Source organism: Nyctibius grandis, chromosome 27 (assembly GCF_013368605.1).
Source record: "Nyctibius grandis isolate bNycGra1 chromosome 27, bNycGra1.pri, whole genome shotgun sequence".
NCBI lineage: Eukaryota > Metazoa > Chordata > Aves > Nyctibiiformes > Nyctibiidae > Nyctibius > Nyctibius grandis.
Genome location: NC_090684.1, coordinates 6,738,691 through 6,762,424, shown reverse-complemented (window position 1 = coordinate 6,762,424; position 23,734 = coordinate 6,738,691). Strand labels below are relative to the sequence as shown.

Here is a 23,734-nt window from a genome sequence, read left to right as displayed (position 1 = left end):
CATCTTCAGGACCAGGCTCGTGTCCCCCAGGACTGGGGTGAGCCCAGAAGCTGCCCTCAGCCTTCTTCTCTTCCTGCAGGATCCGTCCCCAACTGTCCAAAGAGAAAATAGAAGGATGCCACATCTGCACCTCGGTGACACCCGGCGAGCCCCAGGTGCTCCTGGGGAAGGACAAAGCCTTCACCTATGACTTTGTCTTTGACCTGGATACGTGGCAGGAGCAGATCTACACGATGTGTGTGGGCAAGCTTATCGAAGGCTGCTTCGAGGGCTACAATGCCACCGTGCTGGCGTACGGCCAGGTACGTGCTCTGCCCGCTCCTCGGGCTCTGGCACGGGCATAGGGCTCTCCTGCAGTGCTGGGTGCTGGGGACAATGACGTGGCACCTGCAGAGGTTAGGGAAGCTGGGGGGTGTATGATCTCTTGGGTGCGGCGGGGACAGAGAGTTGTCCCTGGGCTGGGTGAGGAGGTGGCCTAGGGTGGGAGAAGAGGGAGGCAGGGCTGGAGTGGGAGCATGGGAGTCAGCGTGGTGGCGGGGATCAGAGGGGCTCAGCAGAGGTGTTTGGGGACCCTGGGGTGGCAGAGGGAGGTGTGGGGCACAGTGGGCAGAGCTGAGCCTGGGAGGGACTAGCCAGCTCCCCCCTCGCTGCCTCTTTGCAGACTGGTGCGGGGAAGACGTACACCATGGGCACTGGCTTCGATGTGAACATCTCCGAGGATGAGCAGGGCATCATCCCGCGGGCCATCAGCCACCTCTTCAGTGGCATCGAGGAGCGCAAGCGGGCGGCGCAGAGTCAAGGCGTGGCGGCACCCGAGTTCAAAGTCAGCGCCCAGTTCCTGGAGGTGGGTGTGACAGCAGGTCTGGGTGACACTGTGGCCCTGCCCTGTCCGTTGCTCAGCTCAGCTACCATGTCCTGGGCTCTTTGAGTCCTCCGTGTCCTGGCTGCTCCCTGGCTGAGCTGGACCCCGCAGCAGGCGTGTGACCGGGGATGCGTGCCAGGGTGGAGGAGACTCAAAGCACCTGAATGTTCTTGACCTCATGATGGCCACAAAATGGGGTGACACTTTCTTGGCTGAAGGGAGCATCCCCCATGGGGAAGGGGCTTATGCCTTTGTCCCCTGGAGAGTCAGGGACTTTGGGCTCACTTACTCTTGTTTGAGGTCGAGGACAGCGGCATATCTGCTCCCCTGGGTGTGGACCAGTGTTCCCAGTGAAACAAGGAGAGGAAAAAGTGCCATTCTTATGGGGATTTGAGGAAGGGCTGTGTTATTTCCCATGTCCTTTGCTGCATCTTTGACCTTGAGAATGCTTCATTGCATCCTCTCCCGCCTCTGCTTTGGCCTCTCCATTTCAAAAGACTCTTCTATTAACTGCTTCTTTCCCTGGAGAAGTTCGTCCCAGAAAGCCTGTAGACCGTGTGTGTCTGCAGCGGTTTCCCTGGGGGCTGGTCCTAGGGTGAAAGTGCAAAGAAATTCAAGATGGGAACTGGTTTAAGGGCCTGCTGAGAAAACATAGGGTGGTGCTGAGCAAAGCTGAGCTTCTGAACAAACTTCATCTGGTTGGTGTCCCAGTCTGGGATCACCTTTTGTGATTTGTGCTGTGATCTTGCCTCCACATGTCTTTGGTGGCCTTCACATCTGGCTTTCTCCAGATGTTAACAGTCTGGAGAGGGGAAGCAATGCCCAAAGTCACCTCCTAGCCTGGAGGGTTGACCTCCTTGCTGTAGAAGTCCTTCCCGATCAGCTTTCCATCTGCAAAGCCCTTGTTAGCTCCTATGGTGCTGTTGTGTTCAGCCACATCCCACCACCCAGCCTGTCTGGGCTCCTGGCTGCCTTCCCACCCATCCTTGGCCTTGTGGGGCTCCACTCTGGGGATCCAGTGGGCTGGGGGCTGTTTCCTGCCTGTTCTGAAGTCCTTCTGGGGGATGACCCTTGTCAGACTTTCTCCCTGCTGCAGACTTTCTCCCTGCAGTCTCCCTCTGCAGGTCCCAGACTATGCTGGGACCAGGGCATAGTCCTGCCTTCCCTGGGCTATAGGATTGGCTACTGGCCTTCATAGAATCACAGAATCATTTTGGTTGGAAAGGACCTTTAAGATCAACGAGTCCAACCCTTAACCCAGCACTGCCAAGGCCACCACTAACCCATGGCCCTCAGCACCACATCTACACGGCTTTTAAATCCCTCCAGGGGTGGGGACTCCACCACTGCCCTGGGCAGCCTGTTCCAGTGCTTGACAACCCTTTGGGGAAGAAATTGTCCCTGATCTCCAATCTAAACCTCCCCTGGTGCAACTTGAGGCCGTTTCCTCTTGTCCCATCACTTATTACCTGGGAGAAGAGACCGACCCCCACCCCGCTACACCCTCCTTTCAGGCAGTTGTAGAGAGCGAGAAGGTCTCCCCTCAGCCTCCTTTTCTCCAGGCTAAACCTCCCCAGGTCCCTCAGCCGCTCCTCATCACACTTGTGCTCCAGACCCTTCACCAGCCCCGTTGCCCTTCTCTGGACTCACTCCAGCACCTCAAGGTCTTTCCTGTCGTGAGGGGCCCAAAACTGCACCCAGGATTCGAGGTGCGGCCTCACCAGTGTGGAGTACAGTGGGGAGGATCCCTGCCCTGGTCCTTCTGGCCGCACTAGTGCTGATACAAGCCAGGATGCTGGTGGCCTTCTTGTCTACCTGGGCACACTGTTGCCTCATATCCAGCTGCCATCGACCAACACCCCCAGGTCCTTTTCCACCAGGCACTTTCCAGCCATTCTTCCCCAAGCCTGTAGCGGTGCGTGGGGTAGCGTTGCATTCAGCCCAGTGTGTGTCCCCTCACCCTATGTGACACACTTTCCCTTCCCTCTCAGCCCCCCGTATCTGCCCTCTAGGAGATCCTCTGATGTCCTGTGAAAGTTTCCCTTACCTCAGTTTCTCCCGCTCAGTTTGGGATGACCCGACACTGCCCCAAGGAGCTGGGTGACCTGTTAGCTAGGGTTGGGACACATGAAGGATCAACACTGTGGATGGGACACCTGTCCCAGGACATCCTACGAAGCATCTCTGCAGACCAAGAGGTCCAGCACAACCCCAGGGACATCTGGGAGGTGACGGAGCAGTGGCCCTGCATGGGGCACACCAGCTGCCATGGGGATTTCCTGCAGCCTTTCTGTCTCCTCACCACCCATGGTGGTTTTGGCTCTCAAAATAGCCTCAGAGATATTTGTCCTGTGGCTGCGGTGGAGGATAGGAACAAGGCTTCCTCTGCTGTGTTTCAAAGCCGCTCACGGTCACACTTCCCAGACCAGCTCTGCCCAGTGGGACACTGGCAGCCCCAGTGTAGGGGGTCCGTCTGCCAGCTATGGGGGGATTGAATGCTTTCCAAGGCCCCTGTTATATGTGGGGAGAGTAAAAACCCGTTGCCTGATGACCCGTTGACCAAGGCTGTTGGAGCCTGTCGAGGGCTTTGCCCGCTGGTCCACCCTGCAGGCATGGACATCAAACCAGGAGCTCCTGTGCCACTGCGCTGAGACCTGTCCTACGGCCACCCTTATCCAGGCAACCCAGGGAGGCTTTTGTGGCAATAATGGGCCAGCGTGGGCACATGGGACGCTGGTTACCAGTGGTACAGGATTTGGCCCTACTGATCCCCGTCCTGTGACTCCCCTCCCGGGAGCAGGCTGTCAGAGCAGGGTTTAAACCCTTGGGGAGCCTGTTTGCCCCTGGGGCAGCTGGGGGTGGATTAGGCTGATCCGCTCGGCTGGCCAGCAGCCCGCGGTCCTTGGGTGACCCTGCTCTCTGCATGGGGACGTGGGTGCGAGATGATGATGAGTGGCATTGAGTGGCGGTGGCAAGGGGACAGACGGGCAAGAGTGTCCCTCCACCCCAGGGTGAGAGAGACAGCTGTGGGGTCAAGATATGGATGGGGCCATCCTCTGTCAACTCTGGGTCCTCAGGATTTTCCCTGCTTGTCCAGTGCTCCCTGGTCCCCCCTTGTCGCCTTTCCACCCATCAGAGGTGACCTGAGGGAACTGTGGTGGGAGAGGGGCTCCGCTGGCTCGCATGGCTGGGGGCTCCCCGGGTGAGCAGGGAAGCCCAGGGGTTGTGTAGCTCCTGTGTGTCCGCTCAGGCTCTGGGGACAGGGCTCTGAAAGTCTCCTGGTTCCCACACAGCTGCTTGTGTGGGCCAGGGACAGGACAGGGTTGGGCACCTGGAACCAACCCAGACTGCTGCTCAGGGCTTTGCGGGGCAGACAGACACATGGATGCACGCCTGCGCACACGCGTGCGCACACGCACCATTCCCTCTGGGCACCCTGTCCCAGCTGGGTACAGACAGAGCCTGCCTGGGCATCACCTCCTATCTGCACATGTGTCCTCTCCTACACTCACACCCACACCAGCTCTCCTGCTCAGCCTTGCCTAAGCACACGCATGTGCATGTACGTGTGCACACACATGCAGCCCCAGCTGTGTGGCCTGTCCTGGCTCTCAGGTCTGCAGCAGCAGGGTGGCAGCTCTGTCAGTCCCGCCGTGCTGGGCTCTGGCACCCTCCTGCTTACTGCTGCTCACCGTGCACCTGCTTCCACCCCCCTCAGCTCTACAATGAGGAGATCCTGGACCTGTTTGACAGCACCCGGGACCCTGACGCGCGCCACCGCAAATCCAACATCAAAATCCACGAGGATGCCAACGGGAGCATCTACACCACGGGGGTCACGTCACGCCTCATCAGCTCGCAGGACGAGGTGGGTGCGGGATGGGGCAGACGTGGAGGAGGGATGGCAGCTGGGTGCCCACTGACCAGTGATGTGCTACATGGAGACAGCCAGGCAAGGCGGGGATGTCACCTGGGATGGGACAGGGCAGCCCTGGGGTGATGCAGGGAGAGGTCGATGTGCCCGCTGGGCTGTGGCAGGGTGCTGTCCTGACTCCCTGCAAAGGTGCTTCAAGGTTTTGTTCTTCCTTGCCTCATGTCTTTGTAGCTGATCCAGTGCCTAAAACAGGGGGCTCTTTCCCGCACCACCGCCAGCACCCAGATGAACGTGCAGAGCTCCCGGTCCCACGCCATCTTCACCATTCACCTGTGCCAGATGAGAGTGTGCACCCGCCCAGAGCTGGTGAGATGTGGCTGGGCTGTTCCTGGGTCTGATACCCAAGCAATGTGTGGGGGACCCTGGGAAAGGGGAGAGGGTTTGAAGTCTTGCAAAGAGAGACAAGGCTTTGTCTTTCTTCTCTCCATTCATAGCCAGCGTTAGCATTTAATGGGAGCTGAGGTTTGCCCTGGAGCAGCCCCATCCAAGGCAAGGATGGTCTAGCCCAAGGGATGGCCCAGGGCAAGCTGCTGTTGGGATCTTCTCCCCCATCCTTGAGGGGCTGGACGCGGAGGGTGAATGCTCAGGCTTTTGCTGACGTCTGAGTGTGGCCAAGGGAGCTCCTGCCCCTCTGGGTCCGTGCTGGTGACCCTCTCCATGTGTGCCTGGCTGCAGGTGAATGGGGAGGTGAGCAGCATCCTGGATGGAGCCCAGCCCACCACTGAGTATGAGACCCTCACGGCCAAGTTTCACTTCGTAGACCTGGCTGGCTCAGAGAGGCTGAAGCGAACGGGTGCTACCGGCGAGAGAGCAAAGGAAGGCATCTCCATCAACTGTGGGCTGGTATGGCCCTGGGCGCTGGCGTGAAAGGGGAAGGGGGAGGCAGGGCCTGCCTGGGGGAGCCTGGGACACCTTTGGGTCCTGCTTGGAGCTGCTCTGGGCTGTTGCGTTTGCTGCTGTCTCGGCTGGGGTTCATGCTACCTGGTCCTGTAGGCGGGAATGTGCACAATCCAAAATGCTAGTGGTGAGGGCACAGCTCTGCTGCTGAGGGCAGGACAGTGGGGAGGGGTACAGCTGGGCACAAGGGTGCAAGTCCCCAAAAGGTCAAGGTCTGCTCACTTGAGCCTAAAAAAAATACTCTAGGGCTTGATGCTGCTCCTCAGTGCACGTGGGCGAGAGGCACAGCCCAGGGAAGGGGGAGCGAATGCTGAGAGTGGCGAGGGAAGCCCCATGCCTCCACCCCTTGCACCCCAAACCTGTGCCACAGCACGTGCCCCAGGCCTGACGTGCTGGCTCCGTGACAGCTGTGTTCTCAGCAGGGGCTGAATTTGTGGGGGACCTTTCCTTTGTGTTGGTTAGCTGGCCTTGGGGAACGTCATTAGTGCCCTCGGAGACCAGAGCAAGAAAGTTGTGCACGTGCCCTACCGCGACTCCAAGCTCACCCGCCTGCTGCAGGATTCCCTCGGGGGCAACAGGTAAGGGGGCCCCTGGCTGGGGCTGAGCCCTGGGGGAGGACTTCAGGGCCTGTTCCCCTGCAAATAGGGTCTATGGAGCCATGTAGGAGGTATTTCAGGACTCAGATGCCTTGTGGGTTGCCCAGTGGGGAGGGGATGGCTCCTGGCAGGCAGTGCAGGGCTTTGCAGATGTAAAGACCTTGGCTCCTCATGAGTCCCAGGCGCAATTAGCTAGCTTTGGCAGAATTAGCTGGTGCAAAACACTCCGGAGCCCTTGAGGATCTGGGACTTGGCAGGTGGTGGTGCCCAGCATGGGATGGATTGAATTCCCTGCCTGCTTTGGGGGTACTTCTCCGAAGAGCCCATTCTTCCCCAGCAATCCTGGTGTGTGGGCTGGCTGGTGGAGGTCGGCTTTGCTCACTGCTGTGTGATGTGCCGCTCATGGATTCTTGCCGGGCCTCTGGCTCTGGGAGGGACTGAACCCAGTTTATACCTTGGTTATAAAACACAGAAGGGCCTCGGATGGAGGTCTGGGGGCATGTGGCCTGTGCTGGGTCACAGGTTTCCAGGTGCCGTGTTGGTGCAGGGTAAGGGAAACTTGTCCTTTCACCCTGACCTTCACCTCCCCAAGCCAAACCATCATGATCGCCTGCGTGAGTCCATCTGACCGGGACTTCATGGAGACCCTGAACACGCTCAAATATGCCAACCGGGCTCGCAACATTAAGAACAAGGTGGTGGTGAACCAGGACAAGACAAGTCAGCAGATCAGCGCCCTGCGGGCCGAGATTGCCCGTCTGCAGATGGAGCTGATGGAGTACAAGGCGGTGAGTGGCCGAGCGAGCCTGCGCGGATGGGATGAAGGCAGGAGCAGAAATCCTCCTCCTCATGTTTGAATTGGATGGTTTGAGCAGGAAAGACCCTCCTGCCTACCACGCGCTGCCCCTATTGATAGGGGTAATTGCTAGGAGAGGTCATGAGGCTTAAGAGATGAGGGCTCAGCTCCTGCCCTGCCACAGGCAGGACCTTGGGCAAATCTCTTGGGCATGCTAAGGCAGGGAGTAGCCTTGAAGCATCTCTCACCCTCTGCCTGTTGAGCTCAGGCCTTTCTGGTGCTTAGATTTGTCCCTGCCCCTGCTTTGGTGGCTGGGGCTGCCCCCAGGGATGCAGTGGTGTGGGGCCCCATGTCCCAGCTCATCCTGCACTCAGGGACTCCCCTCCTGTCCCCACAGGGCAAGCGAGTCATTGGGGAGGATGGCTCGGAGGGCTACAGCGACCTGTTCCGCGAGAACGCCATGCTGCAGAAGGAGAACAGCGCCCTGCGCATGCGGGTGAAGGCCATGCAGGAGGCCATCGACGCTATCAACAGCAGGGTCACCCACCTCATGAGCCAGGAGGCCAACCTGATGCTGGCCAAGGCAGGTGAGGCTGGGCTAGTGTGTGGCGTGGTGGGTCAGCTCAGCCAGCAGAGGTGGGACAGGTGCTGCCGTACAGCCTGTGTCTTGCCTCGATCCACCTCTCTGCTCCTCCAGGTGACGGTAATGAAGCCATTGGTGCCCTCATCCAGAACTACATCCGAGAGATTGAAGAGCTGAGGTGAGCCGGGCACGGGGACTGGTGGGTCACAGGGGTCCCTAGGCCAGTGGGTGCTGTGGTGGGGTCTGAGCCCAGCTGTGGCTCACAGCTCCGTGCCTCCAGCGTCACTGGGGTGAGTTGTAAGCCCTGATGGAGTAGCAGCTGACTACGCTGCTGCTACACAGGGGCTGTGGGAGTCCAGCCTTGGTGCTGGGTGATGCTTTGGCCATTGTCATCCTTTGTGTGGCCATTGATGGAGGGGAAGATCCTGGTGGGAGTGCCTGGTGTCTCCCAGGTGCTGCTGGTCCCCCAGATCTGGGTCCATCCCAGTCTCTTGTGCAATCCTGGGACCCTGTCTTGCAGCATCCTGACCTTCTGACCCAACATGAATGGGAATGGCTTTGTGGTGACTCTGTCCCTGGCTCACGCCATCCTAAAACCAGGCAAGATCCCTTCTCTGGAGTCAGTGGGATGTCCCCTCTTTGACCACACCCTGTCTTCACTCCTTAGAACGAAGCTCCTGGAGAGCGAGTCCATGAACGAGTCTCTGCGTCGCAGCCTCTCGCGTGTCTCTGCGCGCCCCCCCTACTCCATGGGCTCGTCCCCAGCATCTGGCTTGGCTGGCCTGTGCAGCCCCGCAGCTCCAGTGGAGACCGAGGCCTCCGATGTGCTCCGAAGGGCCAAGCAGGACCTGGAGCGCCTGAAAAAGAAAGAGAGGAGGCAACGGAGGAAAAGGTGAAGGCAGCTGCTGTGCGACGTTGGGAAGGGAAGGCTGCGTGTCAGTCCCAGTCTGTCCTTGCGGGGTCGGGTATCCTGCTTCCCCCATCCAGAGCACAGAGGCAGAGCCCAGACGCCTGGGTTCCCCTCCCAGCGCTGCCTGCCCTTGGTCTCCTTTTCAACCACCACACGATCCCGGAGGCTGTTTTCCCCAAAGGGTCCAAAAGCAGGAGGCGAGCAGGGCCCTGGCAGGACCCGTCGCTGGGCTCCCCCACGCTGGGACTCACCAGCACCCCTCTGTGTCCCCTAGCCCAGAGAAGGAAGCGTTTAAGAAGCGGCAGAAACTGCAACAGGACAATGGGGAGGAGACGGATGAGAACGAGGTGGAAGAGGTGAGTGGGCTTCATGCTCATACCGAGGGGGGTATTTGGGTGTGGAGCACTGTCATCACCCCACATGGCAGAGGGACCAGGCCCAGGATGGAGGGGTGGTGGAGCTGAGGACTCCGTGCTGGTGTAAGGGGGAGCTGGATGCTCCTCAGCCAGCCCCGCTGTGGAGCCCACATCTTTTTGGGCTTGGTTTTAATAAGCGTAGGTAAAGAAGAGTTGGGTGATGCAGTGCTACTCATCTGGGAGGAGATGGATGGAAGGATGGACGGGGCACAGAGCTGCTCCTCTCAACAGTGTATGCTCGGGGTCCAGAAATGGTGCTGCAGCCCCTGGGCATCCTGTGTGGGAGACTGAGTCCCATTGTGGGGGGGCTGCAGCCCATCGCTGTGGGGTGAGCTCAGGTTTGGAGGAGGGAAGAGCTGTAGAGGGAAGGGGAAGGCCATGCTGCAAGCTGAGGCCATGCTGCAAGCTGAGGTTGGGTACTCCTCTCTCAGGAGGAGGAGGAGGAACAGGATGAGAGCGGCTGTGAGGAAGAGGATGGACGTGAGGATGAAGATGAGGACTCAGGCAGTGAAGAGAGCCTGGTGGACTCAGACTCGGATGCAGAGGAGAAGGGTAAAGTGTGGAGCCATACATGTAGCCCAGGGTATGGGGGTGCATTTGCTGATGTCTCCTGGTGCTGAGCTCTGGTCCTGGGAAGGGAGGGTCCGCTGGGACACCCTGGCCATGACTCCTCTGAGGGGCTTGGAAAAGCACCAGGGTTGCTGCAGGGAGTCTCCAATGCTCTTTGGGGTGCTGCCGCTCCCCAGCAATGTGGGTTCCCATTGGCACCCTCTGCCCTCTCCTTGTGCTGTGGTTTGGTGGGGCCGTGGGAGCGATGCTTCCCCATCCCTCCCAGCCTGACTGTCCCCCACCGGCCTGCAGCCGTGAATTTCCAGGCCGACCTGGCGGATCTGACTTGCGAGATAGAGATCAAGCAGAAGCTGATCGATGAACTAGAGAACAGCCAGCGGCGCCTGCAGACCCTCAAGCACCAGTACGAGGAGAAGCTGATCCTGCTGCAGAACAAGATTCGGGACACGCAGCTGGAGCGGGACCGGGTCCTGCAGAACCTCAGTGAGAACCACCTCACCTGTGGGATCCTGTACCCACAGGGTTGGGCCCCAGTCCCCACTCCTACCCAGCTGACTCAGAGCCAAAGCATCCACCTCTTGCATGCAACGCTGGCTCTGGTAGAGCTTTGCCATCCCCCTCCCTCTGCTTGAGCCCGTGGGACCCCCAAGACCCTGCTTGTCTTGCCGTGGGAGCGGGACTAGGCAGCTGAAGAGCTCCTGACCCCACTGGTGCTGGAGAGGTGGTTGGAAAGGATGGTGAGGCAAAGCCTCTTCTAACCTTGAACATGGCTTCATGAGATGTGGGAACACTTGGGGAAACTGAGGTGCTGAGGGTCACATGAAGACCCCAAAGACTCAGAGGTGTAGCTGATCTCTAGGCTGAGCAGGACAGGGTCACCCATGCACATGTAGGTCTAGGTCTGCAGCTCTGTTGACTGTGCTGTAACCCACTGTCCCCACCCTGTGCTGAACCCTAACCCATCTCTTCCAGCAAGTCCCCCCAGAGAGACCTCAACCTGTGATGGGGCCAGAGCAGAGGGGTGAGGGAGCGGTCTGGTGGGATGGGGAGGGAGCAGTGCCTGGTGCCTCCAGGCAGGCTGCGTAGGTACAGGAGGAGCCCGGGGTGTGTGGCCATTACAAATCCTCTCCTTGCTCCCCCAGGCACCATGGAGTGCTACACAGAGGAGAAAGCCAACAAGATCAAAGCAGACTACGAGAAGCGGCTGAAGGAGATGAACCGGGACCTGCAGAAGCTCCAAGCAGCCCAGAAGGAACATGCTCGCCTGCTCAAGAACCAGTCCCGCTACGAGCGGGAGCTGAGGAAGCTGCAGGCGGAGGTGGCCGAGATGAAGAAGGCAAAGGTATCTGGACATACCAGGGCAGGGAGGGCACCCCCTGGTCAGGTCTGGCTCCCCGCTCAGAAGCGATGTTCTCCACTTCTGGTGACAAGTGCAGGACATCTGTCTGTCTGTCTGTCTGTCTGGTGGGTGGGTGCCCTGGGACAGTCGGGTGCCCGCACCGACACGCGGTACCTTCCCGTTGCAGGTTGCACTGATGAAGCAGATGCGGGAGGAGCAGCAGCGGAGGCGGCTGGCCGAGACCAAGAGGAATCGGGAGATCGCGCAGCTCAAGAAGGAGCAGCGTCGGCAGGAGGTGAGAGCCCAGCCTGCCCGTGTGCCACTGGGCGTCCCCGTGCAGGGGTGACTGGGCTGGCTGGGGCAGGGGGGGGTGTTTGTCCTGCTCTGGCACTCCAAGGTGCTCATAAATATCAGCCGGTGAAGCTCAGGGTGCTGCCGCACCCATGGCCTTGCAGGGGCCAGGCAGCCTCAGCAGAGCACATCTGGCTGAATGGCTCCCAAGGGCTTCCCACAGCTCCCAGTGTGGTTGTGGGAGATGCTGCGAGCTCCCCGCCATGCTCGGGGGAGCCACGTGCCATCAGGGCCAGCCTCCAGGCTCCAGCTGCTTGCTGTTAAAATCAGAAGTGAGACTGTTCGTGCCAAAGTAACTGCTCCAAGCTTTGGTGATGGGAGCCCTGGGACTGCGACCATCGCTGGGGTGTCTGGGCGGGACCCACAAGGCTCTCTCTCTCTCTCGTGCAGTTTCAGATCCGGGCTCTAGAGTCTCAGAAGCGGCAGCAGGAAATAGTGCTGCGGAGGAAAACCCAGGAGGTGAGGGGTGGGGTGGGGGGGCTTGCCTCCAAATAGCCTCCAGCCCCCACGGGGGTCCTGGCCCCAGCACTTGGCTCAGAGACACCCCGTCCTCCAGACAGTGCTGGCTCTGGGAGCGGGTTCCCCGAAAGGGTGGGAGGATTTTTATGGCTCAGTGACCAGGTGGGAGATGGTTGCAGGCAGCAGAGGAACTGCCCATCTGCTGGGCAGCTGGGATGGGCTACGAGGGAGAAGGGGGAAACCCATGGGGCACAAATGGCTTCGGGTCTCCAGAGCTGCTGCTCTTGGTCCCGTGGGGACCTGGGGGTTGCCGGCGACAAGTTTGAGCTGGGGACGCCTGTCTGACACCCTCTTCTCCAACCCCTCCTCTGGGCAGGTCTCGGCGCTGCGCCGTCTCGCCAAGCCCATGTCAGACCGGGTGGCGGGCAGGACGAGCCAGAAGCCAGCCATGCTGGACTCGGGTGCGGAGGTCTCAGCCAGCACCACCTCCTCCGAGCCCGAGTCCGGTGCTCGCTCCGTCTCCAGCATCGTGCGCCAGTGGAACAGGAAAATCAACAACTTCCTGGGAGACCCCTCGTCCTCCGTGAACGGGGCTCGGCCCCCCAGGTCAGGGCAGGGGCTGCGTGGACGGGTGATGAGGCATCCCAGGACTCTGGCTTTTGGCTGGTGGTGGAGGTTGAACGTCAGCTTCTTATTGTGCATTTGGGCTGTGTTAAAGCACTGACCCAGTGACAGGCTGTGCTGGCAGCGGGTGACTGACTGTCACCTGGGCTTGAGCCTAGTGCTGGCCTTCCATGAGCGTTAAACGCCAGCACAAATCCTGCTGAGCTCACCTCTTGTCCCTCTCTTCACTAAGGGGCGATGGAGAAGTTGGGCAATCCAGAAACAATGCAGATGCCTCCTCCACTCCTGGCCAGCCAGAGGCCAGCCATCCTTTTGGGATAAGCACAGCTTTCCAGGCTGGTCACCCACGTGCCTTTTCTCCCCTCTGGCTGTAGGAAGAAGTTCCCCAAGAAGGGGACGAGCCAGACATTCAGCAAAGCTGCCCGCCTCAAGTGGCAGTCGCTGGAGAGGCGCATTTTCGACATCGTCATGCAGAGGATGACCATCGTCAACCTGGAGGCTGACATGGAGCGGCTCATCAAGGTGATGGCGGCGCTGAGGGCAGCAAGGGCTGGCTGGTGGATGTGGGGCAGGGGGACAGCCATGCTGACAGCGCCAATCCCCCTCCTTTTTCCCCCAGAAACGCGAAGAGCTGGCACTGCTGCAGGAAGCGTTGCTGGGCAAGAGGGCGAAACTGCAGGCAGAGAGCCCCAAGGAGCAGAAGGGGCTGCAGGAGCTGAACGAGGAGATCGAGGTGCTGGGGGCCAACATCGACTACATCAATGACAGCATTTCCGACTGCCAGGCCACCATCATGCAGATCGAGGAGACCAAGGTGGGCAGCTGGACTGGGCCCAGCTGTCAGAGAGAGAGCAGGAGCATCCCTGGGAGGTGAAGGTGTCCTTGGGCATGGCCAGGCTGGGTGTCCCAGTGTCCTCCATCCCTTGGAGGCAAAGGTGTCCTTGGGCATGGCCAGGCTGGGTGTGCTGGAGTCCTCTAAGCCAAGCCGCACACTCTGTGGGGGCTGCACCCACACAGTCAATTCTCATAAGGTGGTTAATTGTGGAGGGGAGCGCTGCCAGGTTGTGCCACGCACCCACACAGTCAATTCTCATAAGGTGGTTAATTGTGGAGGGGAGCGCTGCCAGGTTGTGCCACCTTGCACATCCACAGACAGGCTGCTGGTGCCCTGTACCCCACCTCCCCGGGATGTAGGAAAGCTGCAGCCCCCATCCTGCCCATGTGCCTGGTGGTCACTTGTCCCCATTGGAGTTTCATGTGCTGGAAACATCCCAGGGAGGAATGACCTTTTTTGTCCAGCAGAAACCCTGCAGGTTTTGTGTCCAGTTTAGACACCGGACACGCCGTGGAGATGCTGTGCGGCTCCCGGCTCCCCTCTAGTGGCTGCAGCCTGGGCAGGAGGCTGTGGCTGTCCCTGGCCTGTCCCCAGCTGTCACCTAGGTTGGCAGGGAAGAAGGGGCTGTTGTTAATTCACACCAGCCTTTGGGCCGGTGACCTGATGTGCTGTGGAGTTGGGTGAGGCTGGTGTCTGCAGATTAGTGTCTGATTAAGTGTTGGCACCAGGGTTTCCTGTAGCAACACAGAAGCTCTTCAGGTTGTGTTGGCCACCTCCATGGCTGGGTCTCCCCAGTAGCCACTGGGGCAGATCAAGGAGAGCGGCTGTGGGACTGGGCAGTGCTGGCAGGGCAGCGGAGGTGCTGTGCTGGCGGTGGTGCCCGTTCTGCCTGTCCCGCGACCCACAGCAAAGCTCCCCCACTGCATCCAATGCCCGTCCCTCCACGTTTCAGGAGGAGCTGGACTCCACGGACACCTCGGTGGTGATCAGCTCCTGCTCCCTGGCCGAAGCCCGGCTCCTGCTGGACAACTTCCTGAAGGCCTCCATCGACAAGGTGTGGGGCCACGCTGGGACCCAGATGCATGGAGGGGCTTCCCGCAGCTGGGGAGGGGAGTGGGGTGCCAGGGTGGGGACCTGGTGACAGGGACCCAAGACACCTGCGTGGGGCCTGATGTGGCCGTCCTTCCCCAGGGGCTGCAGGTGGCACAGAAGGAGGCCCAGATCCGCCTGCTCGAGGGGCGCCTGCGGCAGACGGACGTGACCAGCTCCTCGCAGAACCACGCCATCTTGGATGCCCTGCGGGAGAAGGCCGAGTCGCACCCCGAGCTGCAGGCCCTGATCCACAATGTCCAGCAAGGTGGGACCCAGGGCTGGCACATCCTTGGGCTGGGCATGCAGCCTATGGGGCAAGGTGCCCACCCGTGCCGAACCCCCAAGAAGCACCTGGAGGTGCCGTGGCTGGGGCCAGCATGCCCAGGGCTGCCCTGAGTGCAATGCTGGGTGGGGATGTATGCTCCAGCCACCACACAACAGGGACAAGGACCAGGCACCTCTCTCAACTGCCCCCTCCGCGGTGCGGTTCAGACGGGGCTCAGCATGATGCGCTGCTGATGTGCTGTTTCCCTCCTGCACAGAGAATGGCTACACCAGCACGGATGAAGAGGTCTCAGAGTTCAGCCTGGCTTCAGACGGAAGGTGAGCACCCAGCCCAGCCCTGCCTTAGCTGGTGGTGGCCGGGGAGGCCAGGGGTGGGGTAGGATGTCTGGTGCCACCCACAGAACCTTGCAGGTAGACACGGATGAACAAAGTCTCACCTAAGCTTTCCTGTGGTGCCCAGCCCTCAGGGAGGGGAGCAGAGATGTCTCTTAGACACTAGCAGGGAGTGAAGACTAGGTCATCCCTTGGAGACAGGGTGCTGGGGAGCAGGGGGTGACCCAAGGAGTCTGGTGGGCTGCTGTCAACCGGCTCTCTGAAAGAGGTTTGGCACTGAAGATCCATCTTTGCTCCCGTTTCCTTGCAGCATCTCTCAGTCTTTCACCATGAAGGGCTCAGCAAGCCAGGATGACTTCAAGTTCAAGGTTAGTTGGCATTTATGTGTGGCCCCATCACAGGGAGCAGGAGGAGAGATGGAGAGGCACATTGTTAAGGATGCTCCAGGCCTTTGCTCCATAGTCTGACCCTTGGAGAGCTAGGCTTGGCATAAGGCAGTATGGCTGGTCTCTGGGTGGGGTCAGCTCTAGGCGAGGTGGAACTCAGGTCTCATGGTCCTCTGAAGCACCAGAGACTTGGGAAACATTCACCTCACCAGCCAATACCCTCCAGATGTGAGTGAGCACCAAGGAGGTCCCTGTGCAGTGCTGCATCCATTGTGGGCAAAGGTGGAGGAAAGCTGTTGTTCTGCACATTTCCTTAGAGTATGGAGAGCCGGCACTGTGATGGGCATCCCAACACGATGCAAGGGGGAACTCAACCTCCTGTGGCCAGAGAACACGAGCTGCTTCACCCCACAGCTCTCTGGCTGCTCCCGCTGTCCTCCCCTCGTGCTGCCTGTCCCTGAACCCTCTGCCCTGCTCTAGGGAGAACCCAAGCTCTCAGGGCAGATGAAGGCAGTGTCGGCTGAGTGCCTAGGACCCACGCTGGACGTCTCCACCAAGAACATCACCAAGTCCTTGGCATCCCTCATGGAGATCAAAGAGGATGGGATCAGCTTCTCCATCCGAGACCCCTCTTACAAGGAGAAGGTGTCGCGCACCATCAGCCTGCCCACGAGAGGAAGCACCTTGTGAGCATGGGGTGATGGGTCTGAGGGCGTTGGGAGGCTCATGGAGGCATGGGCCAGCAGGTGGGAAGCTGTGCCCTGTCTGTGGTGTTGCAGAGCGGTGACGGTGAGACCAATTCTGCATCTATCCAGGCTTGTCTGCAGCAAGGAGTGGTGGATTTCTCTAGCGTTGTCTTGGAGAGTGTCTGGGAGTATCTTGGTATCCTCTGCAGATGGAGAGATGGGTTCTCCAGGAGGAGGGAAGGAAGGGGGGCATGTGAGGGTCCCTGGCTCGCTGCCCTGGGTTATCGGCCTTCTTGGAGGCTTCTTGGGTTGCCAAAAGCCTCTGCGCTCATGAGATGACTTGAGGCATCCTCTGATCTTGTGATTGTGACTCCAGGGCAGCCCAGCTTCTCCTTTGCTCTGCTGGGGAAGGACATGGGTGTTCAGCATGGAGGGATCCCATCAGGGAGGGCAGGCACCCACTGTGCTCTGTTTCACTTGCTTTAGTCCCAGGCAATCTCGTGGCTCGGACACTTCGCCTCTGACGAGAAGGAAATCCTATGACCGTGGGCAACCTGCCAGGTGAGCTTGGGAGCTGGAGAAATGGCCACCTGGGCAGGGAGAGGCTGGGTGGCCTAGGCAAGTGGGGAGAGATACTGCCTGGGCAGCTCTTGCTGGACCCTGGTGTGCCAGGTAGCTGCCAGGGGAGCAATTCCCAATTCACGTGTCCCTCTAATCCTTCCTGGCTCAGGCCTCCAGATGTTGGCTTCACGCCTCCCTCATCCCCACCCACCCGTCCACGCAACGACCGCAATGTCTTCTCTCGTCTCACGAGCAACCAGAGCCAGGGGTCTGCCTTGGATAAGTAAGTCCTGGTGTGGTGGGAGGGTCTGAGGGAGAGGGACCCATACCGTAACAGCGAATGGCACGTACCGGGTCCCATGGTGGGGTGTAGAAGCACAGGATCTGGGGAGTTTCCAGCCAGCTTCCTGCCACCATTTTCACTCCCTGATCCTCCCCATGAGAGAGCAGATGCTCTGCAAGGGCCATGCTGGACCCTTGCCCTGTCCTGCCTGCTGTGTGTCCCCTCCGAGCTGGCCGCCTGCAGGAGCTTGTAGTCCTGGCCTCTGGCTAAGCCTTACTTGGAGACACGGCGGTGCCAGGCTTGGATCACTGGAAAAGGCTATGGAGCAGGATGGGGTGAGGTGGGATGGGGGCTCACAGGAAGCTGAAGGACTGGCACCAGCCCACAAATGCTGCTCCAGCCTCACCCTGCAGGAGTCTGGGCAGCTGCCCTCGTCTTGGAGCATTGCTCGCAGCGCTGACGTTCCCTGATGGAGACCTGCTGTCTGATCCTCACATGCTCTCCTGCTCCTCTGCCCTCTCCCCTGGTTCTCCACGTGTGCTTCTCTTTCTCCCTCTCTCATTTCCTCCTTCTCTCTCTCCTACACTGGCTTGGATGCAATAACAATCCTCCATCTCTGACTCCTCTGCTGCCTCTTCTACTCTGGGTTTTCTCTCCCATAATCCTGCTAATTTTCTGCCCCTAGGTCTGATGACAGCGATTCCTCTGTCTCGGAGGTGCTGAGGTATAGACAACTTTCTATTTATTATCCCTTCCTCCTCTCCTCCTCCTCTCTGTCTCCCAAGTCTGCTCTCCCTTGTCCCTGCACGCTCCACCTGCACCTTGCAGCTCTCCCCGACCTCCCAGCTTGTGTGTGCTGTCCCCTCCTGGCATGCCACCTCCAGTGTCTGACACTGTCCCCTCGGTTGCAAGTTTGAACCGTACCTGCTCTGATCCAGCCCTTGGAAACGTGGCGCTGGGCACACCTATGGGCACTGGCTGTTTTGGGGTGGCAGCATGTTCTCCTCCATCTCTGATGGGTTCTTGTCAGCATGATGCCACCGTGCCCCGTCCTGTCCCCAAGCTCTCCAGCAGGACAGTGTGATGCTGGGGAAGGGGGCAAGCAACCCTGGGCACTCCCTGTGTGTCCTTCTTGCAAGCATCTTCCAGGGAAATATCTCCCCACGCCTGGTTGTGCTTCCTTGGTGCTGGGTTGTGGGTGGGTAGATCTCTTTCCCGAAGAAACCAAGTCAGGTTGTAGTGCAGAGCTCAGCCTTGGGGTTAAGGTGATCCACAACCAAAGTCCATCAATAACATCTCACCCCGAGGAGCTGGGTTTTCCGTTTCGATTCAGTGTCACCTCGAGACTGGTGGCAACACCAGGGGTCAGGGGAGGGCTGTTTAATTTGGGTTTGTAAGTGCAGCTACTACCTGAGAAGGAAAGATCACGTGCATGTGATTTCCAAACCCAAATTAACGAGCCTGTGTTTGTCCTCATGACTAGTGCAAACCTTACGTGGCCTCGGGTCTGCCCTTCTCCAGTCCAGTGCCTCAGTTTCCCTGCCTATAAGAAGAGACTAGCACAGCCCCAGGCCCCACGGCCGCGGGGAGGCTGTGCTTTGGGATGCCAGCTGGGCAGAACTCTTGGTGGCCCTCAGCACCCTGAGCAGTGCTAAAGTGGAGGGGATTGCCAGATGCTGTGTCCAGAGGCACAGGCAGCGAGTGTCCCTTGGAGGAAGGTTTGGCAGGGACAGGTCCTCTCCTGCCCAGAGCCAGTGGTGGGTTCAGAGCTTCCACAGCCATTGCGATAGGGACGCTGGGTGCAAATGCCACTGCTGTCCTTTGTCACCCTTGTGATCTTACATAAAGGAGCGGGGCCCTGTCTCCAAATGTCTCCAGGCACAGGCTGACAGCCTCCAAGGAACTGGGGTGCTGGATATTGGTACCCTGAAACACTTACCCCAGCAGAGCTTCAGGCTGGAGAAGGTGCAGTTTGTCGCAAACTGACCTGAGGACTGATGAGCTGGGTCTCCTCACTCCTTGGGTCTGTGCTGGCCAGGCGTGAGAGGTTCATCAGGAGAGCAGAGGCCACTGGGCAGCTCCCCCTTTCCCAGTCTGTGTTACTGGGGCAGAGCGGGTAGGCAGGGGCTGCTCCTGGGGAGATTCCTGGTGTTTCCATGAAGAGCTTTGCTCAGACACGCTGGGTTCGGACCGAGGGGCCCATCGCACTGCCAGGCAGTGGGAGATGCTTGGAGTGAGGCACCTCTTGCTCTCCCATTCCCGTGGGACTGTGTAGTGTGGTGCCTTTCCACACACACCCCACCATGCTTTATTCTTTCTTTCCCATGCAAGGGGCATCATTAACCCGGTGGGTGGCACCAAGAATGCCCGGACAGCCCCGCTGCAGTGCGTCTCCGTGGCAGAAGGACACACCAAGCCTGTGCTCTGCCTGGATGCCACCGACGAGCTGCTTTTCACTGGGTCCAAAGGTGCGTGGTGGACAGAGAGGACGTGGGGGTGGCTGGCCTGCAGACACTCCAGGAGCAGGTCGGCACAGGGGAATAGGTGAAGTGCTGGGCACCACGGGGATGGTCACTCCTGGGTTCCTTTCCTGTCCTCACGTTGAGCCTGACCCTGCACTGCCGCAGTGCTGGGGCTGGCTGGCTCCTTTCCCCTGGCCCTGTGGATGGGGGGAGGGAATGCTCAGGAGGGGTATTGCCCCCAAGTCACCATGCCCTCAGAGGGAGACCCCTCACCCCAGCTTGACGCTCTTGGGCATGTTCCTCCTTCCGCAGACCGGAGCTGCAAAATGTGGAACCTGGTGACGGGCCAAGAAATTGCATCCCTCAAAGGTCACCCAAACAACGTGGTTTCCATCAAGTACTGCAGCCACACGGGGCTGGTGTTCACCGTGTCCACGTCGTACATCAAAGTGTGGGACATCCGGGACTCGGCCCGGTGCATCCGCACCCTCACGTACGTGGTAGGCGGGAGCAGCTGTGGGGGACCCCGGGCACTCTGGGCACCTCTGGCTTTGCAGAAGACCCAGGACCTACTGGGGTTGGGGACAGGGCCAAGTACCAGCTGCTTTAGTGCCAGTTTGCAGTGCTGCATCCTTAGTGAACAGGGAGGCTGGGAGAGAGCTTGGGTTAAGGGGACCCGTGGGGCCCTCCTGCAGTGAAGGCTCAGGGTAAAGAGCTTTGAAGAGATTTGCAGCTACTTCTGGGGGTGGCCAAGAGAGGCAGCAGCTCTGAAGAGGAGGCACAGCCCCTAACAGCATCATGGCTGAGTAAATCGTAGGCTGTCCAGTGGGAAATTCAGATCAGAGTTTGAGGACTAGAAAGGAGCATGGGACAGGCTATAGCTGTGGTCTGCTAGTCTGGAGCAGAGCTCCAATGTTAGGAGAGTATGGCAGGCCAGGGTTACCAGCTCACCCCAGTGTAGAGCTTCTTTCTCCATCCAGCCTCAGCTCATCTGCCTTGGCCTGGAGGTTCTTCTCCCCTGGTGCAGAGGACAAATACCTCTGCCTCCCTGTGCTGGCTGCCAGCACTAGCCAGCCATTCCTGCAGGAAGCAAAGAGGAATGGAGGAGACAAGAGCAGCCCTCAAATGGAAACCAGGGCAGGATGCTCCATGTCATGCACACACCCGACAGCCTTGGCTCCCTCTGCAAGCAGGGCACTGGCCTAGGGGACAGAGGTCTTGTTGACCTCACAGTGGCCAGAGAGACGGTGGTACCTCTATGGCCTTTCCCTGATGTGGGACCCGCCTGTGCCAGCCTGGAGCCAACAGCCCCGTGCAGTTCCTCAGTGGGGCCTCGGTGGCTCTGATCTCTGCTCATCCTCCCCCCTTGATCTCTCTCTCCCTTAGATCTTCTGGACAGGTGATCTCTGGGGACGCGTGTGCTGGGACCACCACCCGCACTGTCACCAGTGTGCAGGGGGAGCACCAGATCAACCAGATTGCCCTCAACCCCACTGGCACCATGCTCTATGCTGCCACTGGTAACTCCGTCCGCATCTGGGAGCTGAGCAGGTGAGGGGGCAGTGCTGGGGTGGGCAGGACAGCTTGTGGATGATGAATGGACACTGTCTGCTCAGAGGGGCCTGAAATGACAGCCCCCAGGGAAAGGGAAAGCCTTTTTAGCAATGGAAGTTGGCTGGAATAAGGACTTTTAGGACCCTTTCCTAGGGGACCCAAGGGGTGATGAGCAGCAATGGAGCTACTTGGGTGGGGGTTTTGTCCGTGAACTGGGCAGAACTTAGAAGGGGAAAGACATGTGGGATGAGCAGCAGTACCCCCCTGGTCTATCCCTTGCCCCACTCCCTGCCAGGTGGGCACTGGGCTGCTGAGCCCTTGCTGCAGCCTGGGCTGTGTAGCCAAGTGTTGTCATGCCCCGAGGCTGCCTTCCTCCCCCGGCATCACTGGAAAGAGAGGTGTCCCTGCTCACAATCCTGAAGGGGACCAACCCCTCCTGGGCTGTGGGGGTCTCTGCCTGGGAGAGCCCCTTGGAGGAGCTTCGGCACCTGGGGAGGGGTTGGCTGACCCATGTTGTTGAACTCAGGTTGCAGCCCATCGGGAAGCTGAGTGGCCACATCGGGCCTGTGATGTGCCTCACGGTAAACCAGACGGCGAACAACCACGACCTGGTGGTCACAGGCTCCAAAGATCACTATGTCAAGGTACTCTCCTCCTTGGAGTGCAGAGCCCTGTGTCCCATAGAAAAGCCCAGATGTTGGAAACCCCTCAGGTCTCTTCTCTCCTCCTGAAATCTGAGCCCAGATTTCTGTTTTCACCTCTGTGTGTGAGGCTTTTGCGTATCATCTCCTCACCCCAAATCTTGCCTTTCGCTTGGTTTACAATACAAATGCGCCTTTGGAGATGGATTTGCATCTCTCTCATCCCTTGGGCTTTGTGGCTGGTATTTGTGTGTTATGGCTGACCCAGATTAGCAGCTCGCCCTGTTCTGCTCGCTTCTCCTCCCCGATACAGATGCTTTGTGCCTGCTGCGTCACAGCTCCAGCACAGCAAGAGCTTGCCCCTCCCTTTTTGTTTTTTTGCTGCTTTTTAGCAGGTTGAATTGGAGCTGGCCCCAGGGGAGTGAAGAGGGATGGTGAGATGATGAGGGAGGTAGGATCCCACTCTTCTGACAGTGGCAAGCTCTTAGCTTGTTTCATGGATGTCACCATGAGTAAAATGCAGCAGAATGGGGGCTGTGTCTGGTGGCAGACCTCCCCTGATGGTGGCAGGACTCCTGACAAGATCTCACCCCCAAAAAAGCCTCCACTGGCCAATGCCCGCTTTCCTTTCCAGCGTCACTCTGGGTTCCCTGAGCTTAGAAAACAGAGGGTGACGGCCAAGTTCTCCAAAAGAGGGTCACCTCAGTTTCCAGTGCTGTCTGGGGACTCTCACCCACTGTTTTTCTGCCAGGTGTTTGAGATTGCTGAGGGCATGGTGGGCAACATTGGCCCCACTCACAACTTTGAGCCCCCTCACTACGACGGCATCGAGTGCTTGGCCATCCAGGGCGACGTCCTCTTCAGCGGCTCCAGGGACAATGGCATAAAGAAGTGGGATCTGGAGCAGCAGGAACTCATCCAGGTCTGGAGGGGAGCATACAGCACAGGTCCTGGGGGTAATGTGGGGCAGAGGAGTATTGCTGCTGGGGGTCTGGGGACCTGGTGCCAGTGTCCTGCACTGAGCTAACCAGGGAGGGCACTCCCATTCCTGGGAATCTGGCAGTGCCCATGCAAGGTGCCTCTGTACCCCCGTAAGTTTGCACTCAGGATTGCCAGCTCCCCATGGCACACAGGCTGCAGCATCAATTGCAGTGCCAGGTGATGTGTCCCTCTCCGAAGACAGGATTGTTGTCTCCTGCCCAGGGGCCAAACCAAGCCCTGACTTTTGAATCCATCCCCTTGGCCTCCTAACTTTGCATCACTAAACCCACCATCCAGATCAGCTCCAGGGTGACAGTGAGGATCTGAAACTCCCAGGTTGGGTGCATGGGGCTGGTGGTGGTGCTGCAGATGAGGTTGGTCATGATCTCTGCTCTGGGCTTCTACCTACAGCAAATCCCCAATGCCCACAAAGACTGGGTGTGTGCCCTGGCCTTCATCCCCGGCCGCCCCATGGTGCTGAGTGCCTGCCGAGGAGGTGTGATCAAAGTCTGGAACGTGGACACCTTCACCCCGGTTGGGGAGATCAAAGGGCACGACAGCCCCATCAACGCCATCTGCACCAACTCAAAGCACATCTTCACCGCCTCCAGGTGAGCCCCAGGCTTTCTGCTCCCCAGAGCCCCCGGGAGGTGGGAGACTCCTGGGCTGACCTGTCATCCCCGGGCCTGGGGGGGCTTGCGCTGAGTGGACAGGGAGCAGAGAGGGAGGGAAGGGGGGAGTCTCGCAGCTTTCTAGTCCCCGCACTCCTTCATCTCATCTTCCTGACCTGAGCCTGCCCCGGGACACGGCCCACCCGCTGACCTGCCAGGAGCTGTTCCCCCGGCCGTCCCCTGCCCACGCTCCCGTGATGCCCCGGGTTATCCCACATGCAGGGACCCCACTCCCCTGGGGCTGGGCATCCTCTGCTGCTCTCGGGGAGCTCTTTGGCAGCAAGACTCTGATACTCTCTTTTCGACCATGTCCCTTTTCCCCTTCCTTTTTCTCTGTCTCTCTGTCTCTCCTCCTCCCCACCTCCCATCTGTGCCACAGTGACTGCCGGGTAAAGTTATGGAATTACGTGCCTGGGCTCACCCCTTGCCTTCCACGACGCGTCCTTGCCATAAAGGGCCGTGCTACTAGTCTGCCTTGACCCTCCTGCTCTTTGACTCTTGTGCTCATGCACTCTTCTTCTGTCTTTTCTTTCCTTTTCTCTTTCTCTCCATCTCTTTCTCCCTCTGTCTTTCTCTCTGTCACTTGCTTTTGCTCCTCTCTCTCTCTTTTTCTTTCTGTCTCTCTGG

The 23,734-nt window shown here is 59.2% G+C and overlaps 1 protein-coding gene across 1 annotated transcript in view; it reads left to right on the top strand.

Moving 5' to 3' along the window:
• The window catches only part of KIF21B (kinesin family member 21B), a 42,955-nt gene that overhangs the window by 18,591 nt on the left and 630 nt on the right, over positions 1–23,734 (top strand). Inside the window, exons 2-34 of the mRNA XM_068419541.1 lie at positions 80–302; positions 662–844; positions 4,581–4,730; positions 4,968–5,102; positions 5,472–5,639; positions 6,156–6,271; positions 6,882–7,077; positions 7,483–7,672; positions 7,783–7,846; positions 8,336–8,560; positions 8,853–8,934; positions 9,426–9,546; positions 9,856–10,047; positions 10,707–10,906; positions 11,091–11,198; positions 11,645–11,713; positions 12,090–12,319; positions 12,712–12,859; positions 12,957–13,151; positions 14,125–14,226; positions 14,364–14,529; positions 14,807–14,867; positions 15,193–15,250; positions 15,749–15,954; positions 16,441–16,515; positions 16,685–16,798; positions 17,484–17,522; positions 19,130–19,266; positions 19,573–19,753; positions 20,647–20,811; positions 21,341–21,458; positions 22,207–22,377; positions 22,848–23,047. Of these exons, the coding sequence (XP_068275642.1) occupies positions 80–302; positions 662–844; positions 4,581–4,730; positions 4,968–5,102; positions 5,472–5,639; positions 6,156–6,271; positions 6,882–7,077; positions 7,483–7,672; positions 7,783–7,846; positions 8,336–8,560; positions 8,853–8,934; positions 9,426–9,546; positions 9,856–10,047; positions 10,707–10,906; positions 11,091–11,198; positions 11,645–11,713; positions 12,090–12,319; positions 12,712–12,859; positions 12,957–13,151; positions 14,125–14,226; positions 14,364–14,529; positions 14,807–14,867; positions 15,193–15,250; positions 15,749–15,954; positions 16,441–16,515; positions 16,685–16,798; positions 17,484–17,522; positions 19,130–19,266; positions 19,573–19,753; positions 20,647–20,811; positions 21,341–21,458; positions 22,207–22,377; positions 22,848–23,047 (4,788 nt within the window). The remainder of the gene's footprint in view (positions 1–79; positions 303–661; positions 845–4,580; positions 4,731–4,967; positions 5,103–5,471; positions 5,640–6,155; positions 6,272–6,881; positions 7,078–7,482; positions 7,673–7,782; positions 7,847–8,335; positions 8,561–8,852; positions 8,935–9,425; positions 9,547–9,855; positions 10,048–10,706; positions 10,907–11,090; positions 11,199–11,644; positions 11,714–12,089; positions 12,320–12,711; positions 12,860–12,956; positions 13,152–14,124; positions 14,227–14,363; positions 14,530–14,806; positions 14,868–15,192; positions 15,251–15,748; positions 15,955–16,440; positions 16,516–16,684; positions 16,799–17,483; positions 17,523–19,129; positions 19,267–19,572; positions 19,754–20,646; positions 20,812–21,340; positions 21,459–22,206; positions 22,378–22,847; positions 23,048–23,734) is intronic.